The 17105-nt window shown below is 40.7% G+C and overlaps 1 protein-coding gene across 4 annotated transcripts in view; it reads right to left on the reverse strand.

Moving 5' to 3' along the window:
* ARMH3 (armadillo like helical domain containing 3) overlaps positions 1-17105 on the reverse strand; it is a 187836-nt gene that overhangs the window by 22196 nt on the left and 148535 nt on the right. For 3 of the 4 annotated variants that reach the window (XR_004626248.1, XM_002913875.4, XM_034663168.1), the window contains one exon: positions 10814-10892. Coding sequence is in view for 3 of the 4 variants with exons in the window: in XM_002913875.4 (XP_002913921.1) it covers positions 10814-10892 (79 nt within the window). In the remaining variant the exon portion in view is untranslated. Of the gene's footprint in view, positions 1-1717; positions 5878-10813; positions 10893-17105 lie in introns of those variants that run through there. The other variant, XM_034663163.1, reaches the window with a different exon arrangement.

The following is a 17105-nucleotide window of genomic DNA, read 5'->3' on the forward strand; positions in this document are numbered from 1 at the left end:
ACCATTAAGAAGATGCAAAGGCAAGCCACAGACTAGGAGAAAATATTAGCAATACATATATACGACAAAGAACTTGCATCCAGAATACACAAAAATTCTTAAATAACGCACACACACAAAAGACAAATGAGCAAATTTTTAAAATAAGCAAATAATCTGGACACTTCATAAAAGAAGATACATAACGGCCAATAAGCAAATGACAACTGCTCAAGCATCACTTGTCACCATGCAAATAAAACTAACAGTAATTTTAATTTTTTTTAATTCTAAAGAAGTACTCGAAATATTTTTATTTTATGTACAATGAGTTAACATGAAGGTAGGTCTCTTGGACATCCACAGTAAGTTAGGCATCTTGGATGACCCACTGAAGGAAGTTCACTTAACCCAACTTAATGAAGCCAATAACCTTCGAGTACTGGCAGAAATACTGGCGGCACATATTGAGGCCATAGGCCATATTTCCGGATCAGACTGTGCCAGTATGAGCAGACCCAGCAAGTAGAACCTTGGCCAAATTTCCTCGCATGGCTCCAGCAGAGCTGCTGGTGACCTATCTTGCCTTCTTGGATGCAATGAGACAAAAGGTGATAATAAGTAGGCAGTTTAATGACAGCACTGCATACCCATAGAATAGGTAAAATTAAAAACACAATTCCAAGTGTGACAAGAATATGGAGTAGCTGAAACTCTTATTCATTGTCAGTTGGAATGAGAAATGGTACAACTTTTGAAAATGGTTTGGTAGTTTTTATTTATTTATTTATTTTTATTTTTTTAAAGATTTTATTTATTTATTCAACAGAGATAGAGACAACCAGTGAGAGAGGGAACACAAGCAGGGGGAGTGGGAGAGGAAGAAGCAGGCTCATAGCAGAGGAGCCTGATGTGGGGCTCGAACCCATAACGCCGGGATCACGCCCTGAGCCGAAGGCAGACGCTTAACCGCTGTGCCACCCAGGAGCCCCTTTCTTTTTTTTAAAGATCTTTATTGAGACATAATTTACATACCACAAAATTCATTCATTTAAAGTATATAATATATTCATATATTTGTACAACTATCATTATGATCTAAATTTAGAACATTTTCATCAACCCCTCAAAAAGCCTCATACCCATTAGGAATCACTCCCCATCCTGTTTCCTAACCCTAGCCCTGGGTAGCCACTAATCCATTCCCTGTCTTTATAGACGTATCTATTCCGGACATTTCAAATAAATAGAATCTTCTGGTTTTTTATGAGCAGCTTCTTTCACTTAGCATGTTTTCAAGAGTCATCCCAATTGCAGCAGGTATCAGTACTTCATTCTTTTTTGTGGCTAAATAATATTCCATTATATGGATGTATCACATTTTTTATCTCTTCAGTTGCTGATGGACATTTATGTTGTTTCTAGTTTGGGGTTATTATGAATAATGCTACTATAAACACTTGTGCACCAGGCTTTGGGTGGACATATTTTTTTTTTTAAAGATTTACTCATTTGAGAGAGAGAGAGAGAGAATGAGCAAAGAGGGAGGGGCAGAAGTAGACTCCCCCACTGAGCAGGGAGCCCAACACGGGACTCAATCCCAGAACCCTGGGATCATGACCTGAGCCGAAGGCAGATGCTTAACCAACTGAGCCATCCAGGCGCCCAGGGTGGACATATTTTCATTTCTCTTCAGTAAACACCTAAGAGTGTCACAACATAGATGAATCTCAGACACAAAAAAAGCATGTATTATATGTATTTATGTGAAATTTTATAGAAGATAAATCTAATTTATAGTGACAGAAAACACATCGTGGTTGCCTAGGGCCCAGACTCAGGGTTAAGACTGACTTTAAAGGAGAACTTTTTTACGTGATGCAAATGTTCTATGTTGTGGTGGTGGTGGTGGACATATGTATTTGCATAAATATGTCTTATTTTATGTCAATTATACCTCAATAAAGTTTTAAAAAATTCAGTAAATCATGATTAGATTAAAAAAGATGTATGGCTATGGAATAAGCTTCTTTTTTTGGTCTTACTACTGCATTTTTGGTTGGGGCAAGAATGATTCAGATTGATATATCAGAAAATTCTAAGTTAGGAGTTCTCAGTATTTTGACAATGCCAAGGATTCCCCTCACTGTGCTCCTCCCTTCCACACCTCCACTCCTGGAAATCCTCCCTGACAAATTAAATGGACTCTCTGTAGCAATCAACAGTTTAGAATAATTTTCAGCTGGGCACTAGCCATCTGAGGTTTTTATAAGTGACTGAACTTACCTAGACCTTCTGACAAACTCAATCATTTGCCAAGCTTGGGGACTTACAGGGTCCTGCTTTTACCAATCTAATGACAGTCCTTATTTTGCCTTTTTCATGAAACTGAGGCAAGGATAAAGATATGAGATGATCATTCCACTCTCCCTGTGGAAATCCAATCCAAATGAAAGTCATCGGCCAACTATTTATGGATTTCTGAGGCAATATTTCTCTAGGTTATGAGGAGAACAGGGAGGTTTTATCTTAGGTTTATAAAGGGTCAGGTGGGGCTGCTGCAGGCATGTCACATACATCAGCTGAGGTCTACAGGAGAACATATGGGCAAATGTCTAGGCAAGAAAGCAGTGATGCCGATTCTTATACCATGAAGTCTTCAAGGGCTGGCATGATTTTTGCATTTTTATAGCCCCTGGCTTAGCACAGAGCAGATACTTCTGTACTTTTGCACTGAAAAAAATGAATCTGGGGAACTTGAGGCTAGGGCATATTCCTTGTTATTGCACTAACCAAAGACACTCAGAAATAGAGAATTCTTAGACCAAGGGAGGTTCTAAGAGCTTCCTTAAGAGGTAAGAACTGGTTCTTTTTCAAAACACTTTAGCCCTAAGTGGCTGAAACAATGAAAACAAGCCAATAGCCCAGGAACTAGAATAACCTGGTAACAAAATCAGACTCTCCTGAGTGAGCACCCCTCCCTCCACTGGTGTGCTTACAGTGACTTTCTTCTATCTCCAAGATAATCTGAATCTCCCTCCAGGGTACAGTCATCCAATACAATTATTTAGAACCTAGGATCCAAAAGGTGGACACAAATCTCTTAGGCTAAAAAAAGATGATGCCTTTTAAAAAGTAACTGTTTCCTCTATATAGCCATCCTGCATATAATATGTAGACATTCCCCCTCCCCCTTTTTTTTCCTCTATTTTCATCTCGTATACTTCAGGACTAAACTCAATTTCAGAAACAAAGTAAGTTGGCCAATTCTCCCAGTATGTCCATGTCTTTCAAGGCTGCTACTAAAGGGCTTTCCACTGTCCTGAGATTTATTGATCTGACAGACTGGCTCTGCCCTTCAGCAAGGGGGATCAGATAATGAACCTCACAGTGGGTGATTAGTGAGAGGCCATCAGCTGGTTAAAGGAGTAGTGACAGTGACTTTCTTTAATTTCCCTGGGCAGTTGCCCCACCTCCCAGACTTTATTTGGCTGAAGCCCTAGGCAGCCCTTGTGAAGCTTTTCTTTGCACTAATTACAGAACCAACGTGCCCAGGCCCTTACCCTCCACAAGCAAGGCATGCAATCACACTAAAAGGCAGCCAAGGTAATGGGAGTGGGGGAATCATGACACATCGCATCAGGCCTTCTCCTTCTCTGTGGCTTATTGTAGGCAGGACACTCCTCCCAGCTCAAACCAAGAGGCGGTGTTTCTGCCCTTCCCACCTGAGGTTTCTTTCTTTGGAAACATATCACATCTCAGGGAGGGAGAGAGAAAACATTATCTCTGCTCCTAACTCACCAGCAATGTGACATGGGGTCTCTGCCTCCGTGTCAGGCCTCACTTACCTATCCCTCCCTAAAAGACAGAATTCTTTAACAGAAATCCCAGTTGTGGGCTACCACAGTTTCCCTCTAGCTGAATGGGTCATTTTTAAGATTGCAAATTCCTCTGCACAGTATCACTGTGAAAGGTCAAAGTGCTGTTATGGTACTTAGTAAAAACATCTCCAATTAGCACAGCCTGTAACAGATAAAAGTTTGCATGGCAACACTTCTGGCCTCTGACGTCAGCACACAGGCAAACCATGCTCTTTCTAGCACACCTTTAGGGTTTGGAGCGACCTCCTGAGGAAGAGGTTTCAGTGGAAATAAACAAAAGTTCCCAAAGATCTATTTGGAAGGAAGGAGGTGGCTAAAAGACAAACCGAAGAGGGAAGTTCTACTTGTACACTCTCATCTAATAATTGGAATAAAGGATCCTTCTTAGATTAAACCAAGAAAGCAAGGGCTGATGCCTCCCGTAACCTCTGGAAAAGCTGACAACTACTGGAATTCCTATAAGCTGCAACACTATTCCTCTGTGCGCTGCCAATGAAGCTTCACTGGCAATGAAGCCTGACTGAGGAAGACCAGAAGTGCATGTAATGCACCTTTCAAAATTCATATTTAATTAGAGAAAATGCTGTCAGTGGCAGAGATGACTATTAAGCTGAGCTCTTCACCAGTGACCTCTGCATTCATCTAGCTTGGCTGTGGGACATTGATTTTGAGAGTCTTTGTGTTGTTACTGTTGTTTTAGCAAAATGGAAGTACTACTTTAAAAACAACTAAAATGCAGTGTGCCACCTTTTAGAGTTTGACCCACATAAATATATTATCCACTAAAATAAAATCTTTTTTTTTTTTTAACTCACCATGTTCCTTTGGTGTGTGGAAAGCTTTATTTCTCATCGTGACTTTGCAGACATGCTGGGTGGAATAAAGAGACTCTTTCCTCACGTATAAAGTTATCATAATGTGGTGTCTGGAGCCTCTACTTATGCATTTCTGCCGAAGTGGCAGGCAAACTCCCTAAGCCCCTGTTCAGCACTTTCCTTCATCAAACCAGGACCTTACCCCATCCCCCAGGAGTGAGCCCTGTTATCTGCACCGTCCCTGCTTCTCCTTCCACCTTCCTATCCCTGGCCTCCCTCTTCCTTCTGAATACCTGGCAAACTCAGGTTGTCATATGTGCCTCAGCCTGATGGAGTAGAAGCAGCTCAGACCTCAGTGTGAGCCAGATTTATGCTCATATTGTAGCTTTGCACTAACAGCTGTGGGACCATGGGCAAATCACTCAGCCTAGCATCCTCATCTATAAAACGATAACTGCACTTACCCCAAATAGTTGATATAACACTTAAGTAAATAACCTATGTAAAAGTGCCTAGCTCTTTTAGTGTCTTTTTAGTGTCCTAGATGTTCTCAAGTAATGGGTGAACCCAGGGCCCCTAAACAATGTTTGCCCCATGGACTAGGGCTTTCCTCTTATTACTCTCTCATTCCTCTGTAAGGAAAATAATGCTAGATTTCCTTGGGATTTCTAAATGCCTAGCATTTATTTGTAGTGGCTCTTACCTTAGGATCAGGAAAAAATCAAAAGGTTTAGAAAAATTACTAATAGACAGAGACAGTAGCTTCCAATGTAACCATCATTCAGATATGAAGCATTTTTTGTTTCCCTAATTTACTGTAATCTACTCCTACAAATAAGTTAGATTCTTTGCTTTGTCATAATACTTTTGAAGGTGCCTCTTGCAATATACAACATTATATGTGCCTCCTCTGAATCCAAAACCCAAAGCCCTAGTAAGAGTTGGGACTTAAAGAGATAATGGGGGGGGGGTAAAGTTCCATAAAACTCCTAAAGTAGAAAACTTAAGAATCTGGTTACACTGTCCTATGGTCCTATGACATACAGGGATGACAGCACAGCACCTTGATGATCCTCCTGGAAAATTCCTGAGTCTATATGTAGAGAAATTTTTAGCAGACTCCTGGGCCACTTGGCTGAAAGGTACATCAGCTTCAAAAGAGGTTTGCCCACACGTAGAAACAGGATGTAGAATGGTGGTTGCTGGGGTGAGGAGGAAGGGGGAAAGGTAAGTTGTTCAACGAAAGGGCTTTAGTTTTTCAAGATGAAAAAGTTCTAAAGGTCAATTGCGCAACAACATGCATACAGCAACACTACTGCACTGTAAACTTAACAATTAATGGTTATGGTGGCAAATTTTGTTAGGTGTTTTTTACCAACATTTTTTTTAAAAAGCTTGGTTTGCCCATTAGGTCTCGTCACATGCCTAGCACTGAGGCTGGTTCATACTAGGCCTTTATGAACACTTACGAATTGAATCAAAGGCAGTACAATTAGAACAGAAATGAGAGTCAGTACATGAGGGATTATGGAATTTGTGATGACAATTTAAATGACTGAATTGTATTTCTTCCCCCTCCCCAAGATTTTATTTATTTGACAGAGAGAGAGAGAGAGAGAGAGTGTGAGCAAGCGCACAAGCAGGGGGAGGGACAGGCCAAGGGAGAGGCAGGCTCCCCGCCCGGCAGGGAGCCAGATGCAGGGCTTGATCCCAGGACCCTGGGATCATGACCTGAACCAAAGGCAAATGCTTAACTGACTGAGCCACCCAGGCACCCCTGAATTGTATTTCTAAGTCATTCAGCTTCTGGGTACCCCATAACCCAAGGACAAGGTTTATAAAAACTCTGGGACTCTTCTCCTCTCTTTCTTTTTTCAGGTCCCGGCTTTGAGTACATTTTACAATCTATGCCTCTTCATTTATCCAATCCCTAACCCTGATCTTTAAAGGCCCACCCAATTCTTCTCTCTTCCATAAGGCCTTTCTTGACCACCACAACCTACAGAGATCTTCCTCTAACAGGAGCTCACAGATCCTTCTGCTAGTACTGGTCAGCTATCAATAAGCTGTCTTAAGCCATCTCTTTAATTTATTCCATCTTTTGAGAACAAAGGCCATTTATCATACTTCTGTATTCCTCAAATGCCTAGCACAATCTGAAGCATAGGGCAGGCACTAAATGCTAAAATACTGATAGCTGAATGAAGCTAAAGAAAGCAAGAGTGAGGGGCGCCTTGGTGGCTCAGTCCATCAAGCATGTGCCTTTGGCTGAGGTCATGATCTCAGGGTCTGCGTATAGAGCCCCTCATCAGGCTCCCTGCTCAGCAGGGAGTCTGCTTCTCCCTCTCCTCTGCACCTTGTGCACTTTCTCTCTCTCTCTCTCTCCCAAATAAATAAATAAAATCCTTAAAAAAAAAAGAAAAAGCAGGGGCGCCTGGGTGGCACAGCGGTTAAGCGTCTGCCTTCGGCTCAGGGCGTGATCCCGGCGTTATGGGATCGAGCCCCACATCAGGCTCTTCTGCTATGAGCCTGCTTCTTCCTCTCCCACTCCCTCTGCTTGTGTTCCCTCTCTCGCTGGCTGTCTCTATCTCTGTCGAATAAATAAATAAAATCTTTAAAAAAAAAAAAAAGAAAAAAAGAAAAAGCAAGGGTGGGCCAATCATTTATTTGTTTTCCAATGGGATATTTCAAAGTCACAAAACTGGTCATGAATGTGACTAAAAGCTTAAGGAATCAGGTGCTCAGAGAACGGAAGGTTTTGACTTGAATCCTAAATTGTGACTATGTACTCTATTCAGGGCTCTAGAGAATCTTCTATAAAGTTCTATCACGAAGCCCTCTCTTACCTATTAGGAAATTAGAACTGACATAAATCAGTATGTCATTTATTTATTTGAGAGAGAGAACGCATGTATGCACACACAGGAGAGGGGGAGGGGGAGAGGGACAAGCAGATTCCCTGCTGAGCATGGAGCACCATGTAGGGCTTGATCCCAGGACCCTGAGATCATGACGTGAGCCGATGTCAGATGCTTCACGGACTGAGCCACCCAGGCTCCCCTTTTTAAAAATATTTTTTTTCATTTTGCATAACATCTAAAATCATTTATTTCATTAAATATTTTACTATAGTGAAAATGTATTTTCTTTTATTTTTTAAGATTTTATTCATTTATTTGTCAGTGTGGGACTCGAACCTACAACCCCAAGATCAAGAGTCGCATGCTCCACCCACTGGGCCAGCCAGGTGCCCCAAGATGGACCCTATTTTAGAAAGAAAAAAAAAAAAAAAAGGACATATATAGAGAGACAGAAAGTACAACGGTGCTTTCCTTCAAGGGGGGGAGGGGAATGGACAGTTATTGTTGAATGGGCATAGGCTTTCGGTATGGAATAATGAAAAAGTTCTGGAGATGTATAGCAGTGCTGGTCGCACAATGATGTGAATATACTTAATGCCAACTGAACTATACATTTGAAAATAGTTAAAATTGTAAATTTTATGTATACTTTACCACACACACAAAAAAAGGAGTCAAAATGAACAAGCCTCACAATCAACCTTGGACAAATGTGACATCTGTGTATAAAATATAAAAATGCATGCAGTTTATTATACTAGATAATGCACAACCATTCAGTCACACTGAGGGTACTGATTGATTAAAAGGCTTTGCCCTCCATGAAACCGATGAGAAGTAACAGAAAAATGTCATGTATCTTCTGGAAATCTGAAAAGCAGCTCCAGTGTGAGAGAATGGGCTTTATTAATAAGCAATAATGAATTTACAAACATCACCTTGAAATGCCTCAGAGAGAGGCTGGAATATGTCTGGGTGTTGTCAGAACTCAAAAATTCACAAATCTCTTGCCAGAACAAAAAGGCAGGCCGGGCAGGCAGATGCAGCAAAGAGGCCTCTCTTGTCTGCTATTTTACAAAGTGCTATAAATTCCAGTTAACACCTATCCATGGTCTTTAGGTTTTATTTTAGGAGTACTTTAGAATCTACTTGGGGATTAAGTTCTTGATTTTTTCTTTCTACTTTGTTTGCTGCTAACAACTGCAGGGCCCTACTGGATCCCAAAGCCAGCTCTCTGGGAAGCTGTGAATACACTTAACATTAAGTGATATTAGCATTGATGTTCATAAGTGAAGGGAGAGAAGTGCTCCAACACATGTTGGAGATTAACAAGTCAGTCAGATACTTCTAATCTGATAGTGCTGAGAATAAAACCAAGTGCACTGTAATGCTGTCATTTAGTGCCCTTCAAAGTCAGAGAAGAGAAGCAACAACTATTTTGAGGGCAGTTTTGAAAAGGGTCCCAGAATAGTATCACCCTTTCCCCACTCCCTAAGTGAAAAGCATTGCTAAGAGAGATGGTAAGTGTACAAAAACTCTGAGAGAGCAAGGACTACACTTAGATTATTCACCACTATCCCTACTACCCAGCACCACACCTTGTAAAAAGCAAGCGTGTAATTATTTATTCCTTGAGTAAATCTTTGAGAGCTGCTCTCCTTTCCCCATTCTTGAAGAGGGCTGTATACTCTCCCTCCCCGTAGAAATCGCCTCATCTCTGGCCTGTGGACTCTTTTTGAGAGGCACTTTCATCACTTCATTTAACTTTGAGAGAAGTTGGAGGAGGGTGAGGACACGTGCTTGCTAATCATCCTTTTCCAGATTGCTTCATGCGCCAGAATGGATTTTTATTATTGGTCTGTGGCTGCTACTGCTGTGGAAAGATTTCAGCCTGACCTTCCCAAGCTGCTGGGGGATGAATATTGCACGAAATGTGTCTTTTTTTGTTGTTGTTATTGTTGTTAAAGCTTTTAGACTAACCAGTGCTCACTGTGGTAAGAAAGTCACCCTTTCTTTCACCATAGAAAACTCAAGATGTTGAATTCTTTTGCATAAAAATGATACAGTAAAATTGATCTTAAACTGGTCCAACAGGAAAAAGGTAGCACCCTGAAGCACCTCACAGAGAGCAGTGGCATCAAAGAAGTACTCATGGAAAAAAGAAAATGAAAGCCATTTACAAAAGCAGTTTAAATAAGAGGATGGAAATTTCACAGCTGGCCTCACAAAAGAGAACAAATACGTCAAAGGGAACAACTGATAGACTAATAGAGTCCAATCCATCTGGCTGAGGAAAGAGCCACTGGTGGGAATATTGAGAAGCCTGTCTGTTAGGGAAAAGGCTGCCTGGTGCCTCACTGAGTGAGCTGAAGAGCTTTTAGAAACAATGGAACAGCGGCTCATACCATAGTTAGCTGGCTCTACCAGCAAAAGACTCAGAGAAGGGTTATACTGATACACTGGCAAAATAGGGAGAGCAGAGTATGGTTTTTTTTGGTTTGGAACTTATACCTGGACTCTCACTCATGACTACCCTGGCTCTTCATCTTGGGGGTCAGGTGGGAAAGAAAGGAGATTGTGTAAATAGAATGTCTCATTTTGTGCTTTTAAAAACAGGACTCAAGAGTCTCATTCTGAAACATCAAGTTCAATCCCATGCCACACTAATGCCCCATCTGTACTTTTATATAATGCAGAGCTGAGTGCAGGCACTTTGGGAGAAGGGGAAATCAGGCCAGACTCAAGGAAAACAAACACATAAAACTATCTGCATCTCCAATTCAGTCCATACCATAGAAAAACCTGCTCAGAAATAATTGCTCAAGGCAAATAGAACTCGATTACTAAGGAAAATCTGCCCCAATGAGGGCTCATATTTTAACAAGCCAAATAGCATCAAATTAAGCTGAACTCAGGGTTTTTCTAATTGGCAGTTTTATCCATTCCTAAGTTCTCATTTCTTATTTTTAAAAATCAAAATGACTCTCTGCCTAAAATTAAAAAAAGAAATGCCTATCACCCACTCTAAAATAATAATTCACTAAATTTTCACCTACATATCTTCTATATAATTAAATGAACTCCTCATATGGCACAAAAGCAGAAGCCATCACTCTATTTAAAGAACTATCAACAAATCCTTTAGTAATTGCTCTTAGAAGCCTGGTTCCTGCTCCCAGATGCTCAGTCACAGAATACCTCTGCTATCAAAGAGAGGATGGCTGCTTGATCCCAGTCACCAACTATTAGGGTCACTCTGGGGAGGGGAGTGGCTTACCTGCTCCTCTGACAGTTGGGATATGTGATTCACAGCAGCATAGGATTCAATTTTGGGGTTAAAGTGATTGATGATGGCTCTGAAAAAAAGAATTAACATTAATATGGCATCAGATGGAACAGGCAGATAAAGAGTTAAAAACAAGTATCGAGTACCCTCTAAAGTATGAGTGCACAGAGAGGGTAACTACCTTTTTATTGAACATGGGGATGAACCTGATAACTCTGAAATAAGAAGGGTTTAAAATATTTTAGACCAAGAATAGAATCAAATGTCTCTGCTCTGCAAATGAACTAGGGGGGAAAAAGTCTCAACCCAACAAAAAAACAAAACCAAGCATCCTTCAGACAAGAAACAGGACCCAGGGGGCTGTCCACTAGGGGGCCCTGCTGTTTCAGTCAGAAAGAAAAGTTGTTTGCTTTGCTCTGACTTGGGAGAACAGGGCACTCAGTAAAGCTGGACCAACAAACACAGGCTAAATACAATCTCTGAAGAAGCTAAGTTTTATCAAAGCCTAGAACCAATCTTCATACTTGTTAGTTAATCATTTCAAGCCAAAATTTTATTTCCAGCCATTCAAACCAAAATTTGAGTGTCATTTTCAAACACTTCCTATCACCCTTCATATTCAAGGTCGCCAAGTCTTAGCAAATCTAGTTCTTAAAAAATCTCTGAAGTCTGAAATAAAGTCCCTTGAAACCAATGGTTTTATATGTGTATATGTGTATATGTAGGTCCTTGTCATTTCTTGTCTAGCGTAGCAGAAAAAGCACAGGTTTCAGATCAGAGTTTATCTAAGTCCATAGTGATACAAAATTGATTAAATAAATGGAGAGAAGAGAAAAATCTTTCTTTTTTTTTTTTTTTAAGATTTTTATTTATTTATGTGACAGAGAGACAGCCAGCGAGAGAGGGAACACAGCAGGGGGAGTGGGAGAGGAAGAAGCAGGCTTCCAGCGGAGGAGCCTGATGTGGGACTTGATCCCAGATCACCGGGATCACGCCCTGAGCCAAAGGCAGACGCTCAACGACTGCGCCACCCAGGCGCCCCGAGAAAAATATTTCTAACAGAATAATTCCAAATAACATGTGTAGACACTCTCCCCTTTAGGAGGTGGAGCTTGGTTCCCATTCCCATTGAAGGTAGGCTAGACTTAGTGACTTATTTCTAAAGAATAGAGTAGTAAAAGGGAAAAAAAGAAACGTCACAGTAAAGAATCTTGGCAAATACTACCTTATTAGCCAAATGATGAACATAAACATTGCCAGTGATTCATGTGGCTGTCATGTAACCCCTGGTATGACCTTATGAGAAGGGCACTTTACCTCTGTTATATATTTCCCAAAACCCACCACCTCAGTCTCATCATGAGAAAAACATGCGACAAAACCAGGTTGGGGGCATTCTATAGAATACCTGGCCAGTACTCCTTTAGACTGTCAAGGTCATGAAAAACTGTACTTAAGAAATTGTCACAAACCAGAGGATATTGGGGAGACATGACAACTAAATGCAATGTGATACCCTGAATTGGACCCTGGAACAGAAAGAGAAAATTAAGAAACTGGTAAAATCCAAATAAAATATGGAGCTCAGTTAATAGTAATATATCATTGCCAGTTTCTTAGTGATGAATAAATGTACCTTGGTAATGTAAGACGGGGGAAACCTAGTTGAGGGGCACTCAAGAACTCTGTATTATCTTTTGCTAAGTGAAATAAGTCAAGCAGAGAAAGACAATTATCATATGATTTCTCTATTCTATGGAACATAAGAACTAGGATGATCGGTAGGGGAAGAAAGGGATAAAGAAAGGGGGGGGTAATCAGAAGGGGGAATGAAACATGAGAGACTATGGACTATGAGAAACAAACTGAGGACTTCAGAGGGGAGGGGGGTGGGGGAATGGGATAGACTGGTGATGGGTGGTAAGGAGGGCACGTATTGCATGGTACACTGGGTGTTATACGGCAACTAATGGAGCATCAAACTTTACATCAGAATCCGGGGATGTACTGTATGGTGACTAACATAATATAATAAAAAATCATTAAAAAAAAAAAGAACTCTGTATTATCTTTGTACTTTTTTTGTAATTCTAAAATTATTCCAAAATTAAAAGTTTATTAAAACGTGTCTGTGTTTACATGCACACATGTGAATATATGGTAGTGCAATAGAAATCAATGTTTTCTTTTAATGTAACATTGATAGTATAAAATTCTTGAACCATTTAATATAGATAACAAGAAGTATAAGCCAAACTTAAAAAAAAAATCGTGGTTTGACCATTTGTTATTCCGGATTTTTAGGAAGCTGCATGTCTCAGAGGGAAAAAGTAGGAATAACACCTACCTTAGCACTTAGTACAGTACCCAGGAATAGTACATTGTAGGCATAAATGTTTGTCAAAAGAGTGACTAAATCTTAGAGGATTCTTGCAACATTTATATAATAAAGCAATGTCAAACATCAAGCACAGTGCCTGGCACACAGCTGGTACTCAATAAATATTCAATGAATGAATACATCAAACGGGACAGTAATGGGTCAGGAACAGAGGAGAATTCTGGTAACTTGTTTTTTCAGAGACTACCAAGAAGGGTGGAGATGTTACCTGCAAGTTAAGGTTGTAATTTACTCTAAATCCAAAGTTGGAAAAAATCCAGACCAAGCAGGGGTCAAATATTTTTCTCATTCAGAAGGTGAGGTTTGAGGGTATTGGCAGGGATGACAACAGTCCAGGAGCAGAAAGGAAAACCAGAAGCCTATACCCAGTAAGAAGACAGGGGAGGAGGTTTAGAGAGGAACTGAGAATCCCCTCAAACCCAGCAGCATTACCAAGTTAAAGTTAACTCAGTGGAGAGTATGAGTCATAGGGTCTAGTATCTAAGATCCACATGGTCAAGAAAAGGAAATACAGTAACCAAATCTATCTAATGACTAGACCTCAGTTAAAAGAATCTGAAGTCTGTAAATACATTCATTTCATGGTTTTATAATAGTTTTTTCTTTTGGATTTTCCTTAAATTTCTTAGTAAATTTTTTTTTGAAAAAATGTTTTAAAAAAATTCTGACTCAACTGAACTGGGGTTGTTTGTTTTCGTTTGCCTAGATTTGGAGAACAGAGAATCCCAAAGTATCTTCGTGTCTGTCAGGGTAGGTGAGTAGCAGCCATTCAGCACCCAGGGGGCAATGTGGTGAAGCTAGTGAGGTCTGGACAATGAAATAATCCCTGGGAATGAACCTGATGGGGATGCTGTAATTCTGTTCCTTTTCTACCCAAGGAATTCTTGCGCTAGCAAAAAAAGCAAGGAAGCAAGAAAAGGAAAAGAGAAAGGAGAAACGGAAAGAAGGAAGAAAGAAGACAGGAGAGGGAAGGGGAAGAGGAAGGAAGAGAGGAGAAAGGGAATGAAGGAGAGAAAGGAAAAGCCTGGAAAGTATTTTCCTCAAAAAGTATACTTATTTCCTTCCCTTCTCAAAGTTGTACCTGTCAAGTGTCAGTTGGGTCTGTAGATGGTCTATGTCGGCAGGGCATATATGCTGATATTGTTTGAGCATATTCATCCTGAGGGTATGACACTGGCAATCTGGAATATGGATAAAATCATCCTTTAACCTCCCCTGTGACACTCCCATTCCAGAGCCTCAGGTGTCAGCAGGCGACTAAAAGCCAGTTGGAACAGTCTAAATCCAGTTAGCAGTCTCTAAACCAGTACCCACAAAGGGCATAGAGTATATGCCTCTGCTTTATTTTTCCTGCAGCTTCTTCAGGACAGTTAAAAATCTGAGTACTAATCTGATCTACTGGTGATGCCAGATGCAGGGCTCTAAGCCTAAGAGGTAAGAAAAATTGTCTGACACGGACTGTTCTCCTTTGAGGCTCTTTAGCAAGGGATTTCAGAGAGGGCTTGGAAGCTTGCTATTAAAGTTCTCAGGACTTCACACTGCTGAAGTGGAAATTTGTTCTGAGATAGCAAAGAGATGACAAAACACTGAAACCAGGCTAAGTCCGCCCACACTGAGTGACACATGCCTTTGCAGTGACTGAAATACTTCGCTGCTCCTTCCCCAGGAAGTTTGCAGCCTACTAGGGCTCACCTGGGTTGTGATTCCACACTGCCCCACCTGGCCAGGTCCTAGAACAGATTTATGCCTGACTAGTTCTCAGGAGGAAAAAAATGACATACTAGATTTATAAGTGAAGAGCCTCTCTCTTTTCTTTAGGCTTCCCTTCCCACTGATATCTCCAAAAGGACTTACTACCATCTCGTGTGAACATGTTTTTGGGGGAGGGGGGAGTCTCCTCATAGATTCTAACAGTAGCTCTCTCTCCTTTTACTGATCAAAACCTAATAGGTAGCAACTGTCTAATGCTTAAGTCTAAAATTTGAATGTTCCGGCAAGGAAGAAATGGCAATTTCTCTCTCTCTTGCCTTCTCTCCCTCCACCATGTGAGGACACAAGGCAGAATGCAGCTGTCAACAAGCCAGGAAGAAAGTCCTCACCACAAACTGACCCTGCTGAATCTTGATCTGGGACTTCTGGCCTCCAGAACTGTGAGAAAACAAACATCTGTTTTTTAAGCCATTTAGTCTAGGATATTTTGTTATGGCAATTGAGAAGACTAACACACAGATATTCTACTCTCCACAGGACCCTGGCCATTTGGGCAAAGCAGACTCCAAACCAGAGTCCATCTTTAGCAAAGTAGTAGAGTAGATAAAGTCTGCTTCTCATTCTGCAGGTGACTTCCTCCCTTTAAAACCTTTATTTGTGGGTTATTATTTCCTTCCCTTCTAGAAGAGGATCCTGAGGTCCCTGAGCCTCAAAGTTCCAGGCAAAAATGCCACAAATGTAGCTACATGGGTCACCAGTTTCCCAGACAGAGTAAGCCAGGCCCTCTAGCCTTTACTAAATGAGAAACAGAGACTTAAATAGATAAAGATCTTACAGGGGTTTCTGAGCGGCCTGTGCCATAGGGAAGACACACATACACTGAAGAGAGACAATGTCTGAAAAAATAGTAGGATGGGCAGCAACATACTGGCTAAGAAAGAGATACTCGTTTTTCCTTTCATTTGCATCTTGAGGTTGATTCTCATCTAATCACAGTCTTTCAGGTACTTAAACGTATGCCAGCCAAGAGCTTTTATGCTGAAAAGTATTTTAGAAAAGGGGATTTAAAAGGAAGAAGAGGAGTAAGAAGAAGAAGGTCTGAGTGGGCAAAGAATGAGAAAACATAGCCATTATGAAAAAATTAAGATATGACAAAAATGACCAAAAAAGATGTCTCTTTGTCAAAGGTAGCAAGATAAATGGGAAAAGAATAGTCTATTCAAGAAATAGTGCTAGGAGGGGCGCCTGGGTGGCGCAGTCCTTAGGCGTCTGCCTTCGGCTCAGGGCGTGATCCCAGCGTTCGTTCTGGGATGGAGCCCCACGTCGGGCTCCTCCGCTGGGAGCCTGCTTCTTCCTCTCCCACTCCCCCTGCTTGTGTTCCCTCTCTCGCTGGCTGTCTCTGTCAAATAAGTAAATAAAATCTTAAAAAAAAAAAAAAAAGAAAGAAATAGTGCTGGGAAAACTGGATATCTACATGCAAAAGATTGAAGTCAATCCCCTACCCCACACCATTCTGTTAACAAAAATTAACAGAATGGATCAAAGATCTAAATGTACGATCTAAAAACTGTAAAAATCTTAGAACACATAAATCTTTGTGACCTTGGGTTAGCAATGATTTCTTAGGATACCAAAAGTGGAAGTGACAAAAAGTAGGAAGAAGATTTAAAGAGATAAGGCCCAAGGAAAGGGAAAGGAGTCTGGAAGTAGAACTTTGTGGGGAAAGGGAATATAATTTCTAACCAAACCTCCAGTTTTTTTTTTTTCCTCCAGCTTTATTCAAACTGAACTAGATGCTGTATGAGAGCAGGGACCAAATTTATTTTGCTCATATATACTCCCAAGACTTTAGCAAAACATCTGGCATACGGAGAGATTTCGATTTTTCAAACTGAATGAATAACCAAAGTCTAAGAAGGTTTTCTTTCAGTCTCACCACAAGTAAGGAGGTCCATGATCACCAGCTTATTCTCTAAAAGTATGAAAATAACAATAAAAATGTTTTATCCCCATCCCAAGAGAAAAGGTGGCTCAGACATAAACAGCTATCCTTCAAAGAAGGAACTAAAGTTGTCACTGAAGACAGTAAAGCTTTCTCTTCCTCTTAAGTCTTACCAGGAGGCCAAAGAAAAGCTTTCTGGCATTTCTGATTAAAGTAATCTAACATTTTCT

The sequence above is a fragment of the Ailuropoda melanoleuca genome, chromosome 6 (assembly GCF_002007445.2).
Source record: "Ailuropoda melanoleuca isolate Jingjing chromosome 6, ASM200744v2, whole genome shotgun sequence".
NCBI classification, from domain to species: Eukaryota; Metazoa; Chordata; class Mammalia; order Carnivora; family Ursidae; genus Ailuropoda; species Ailuropoda melanoleuca.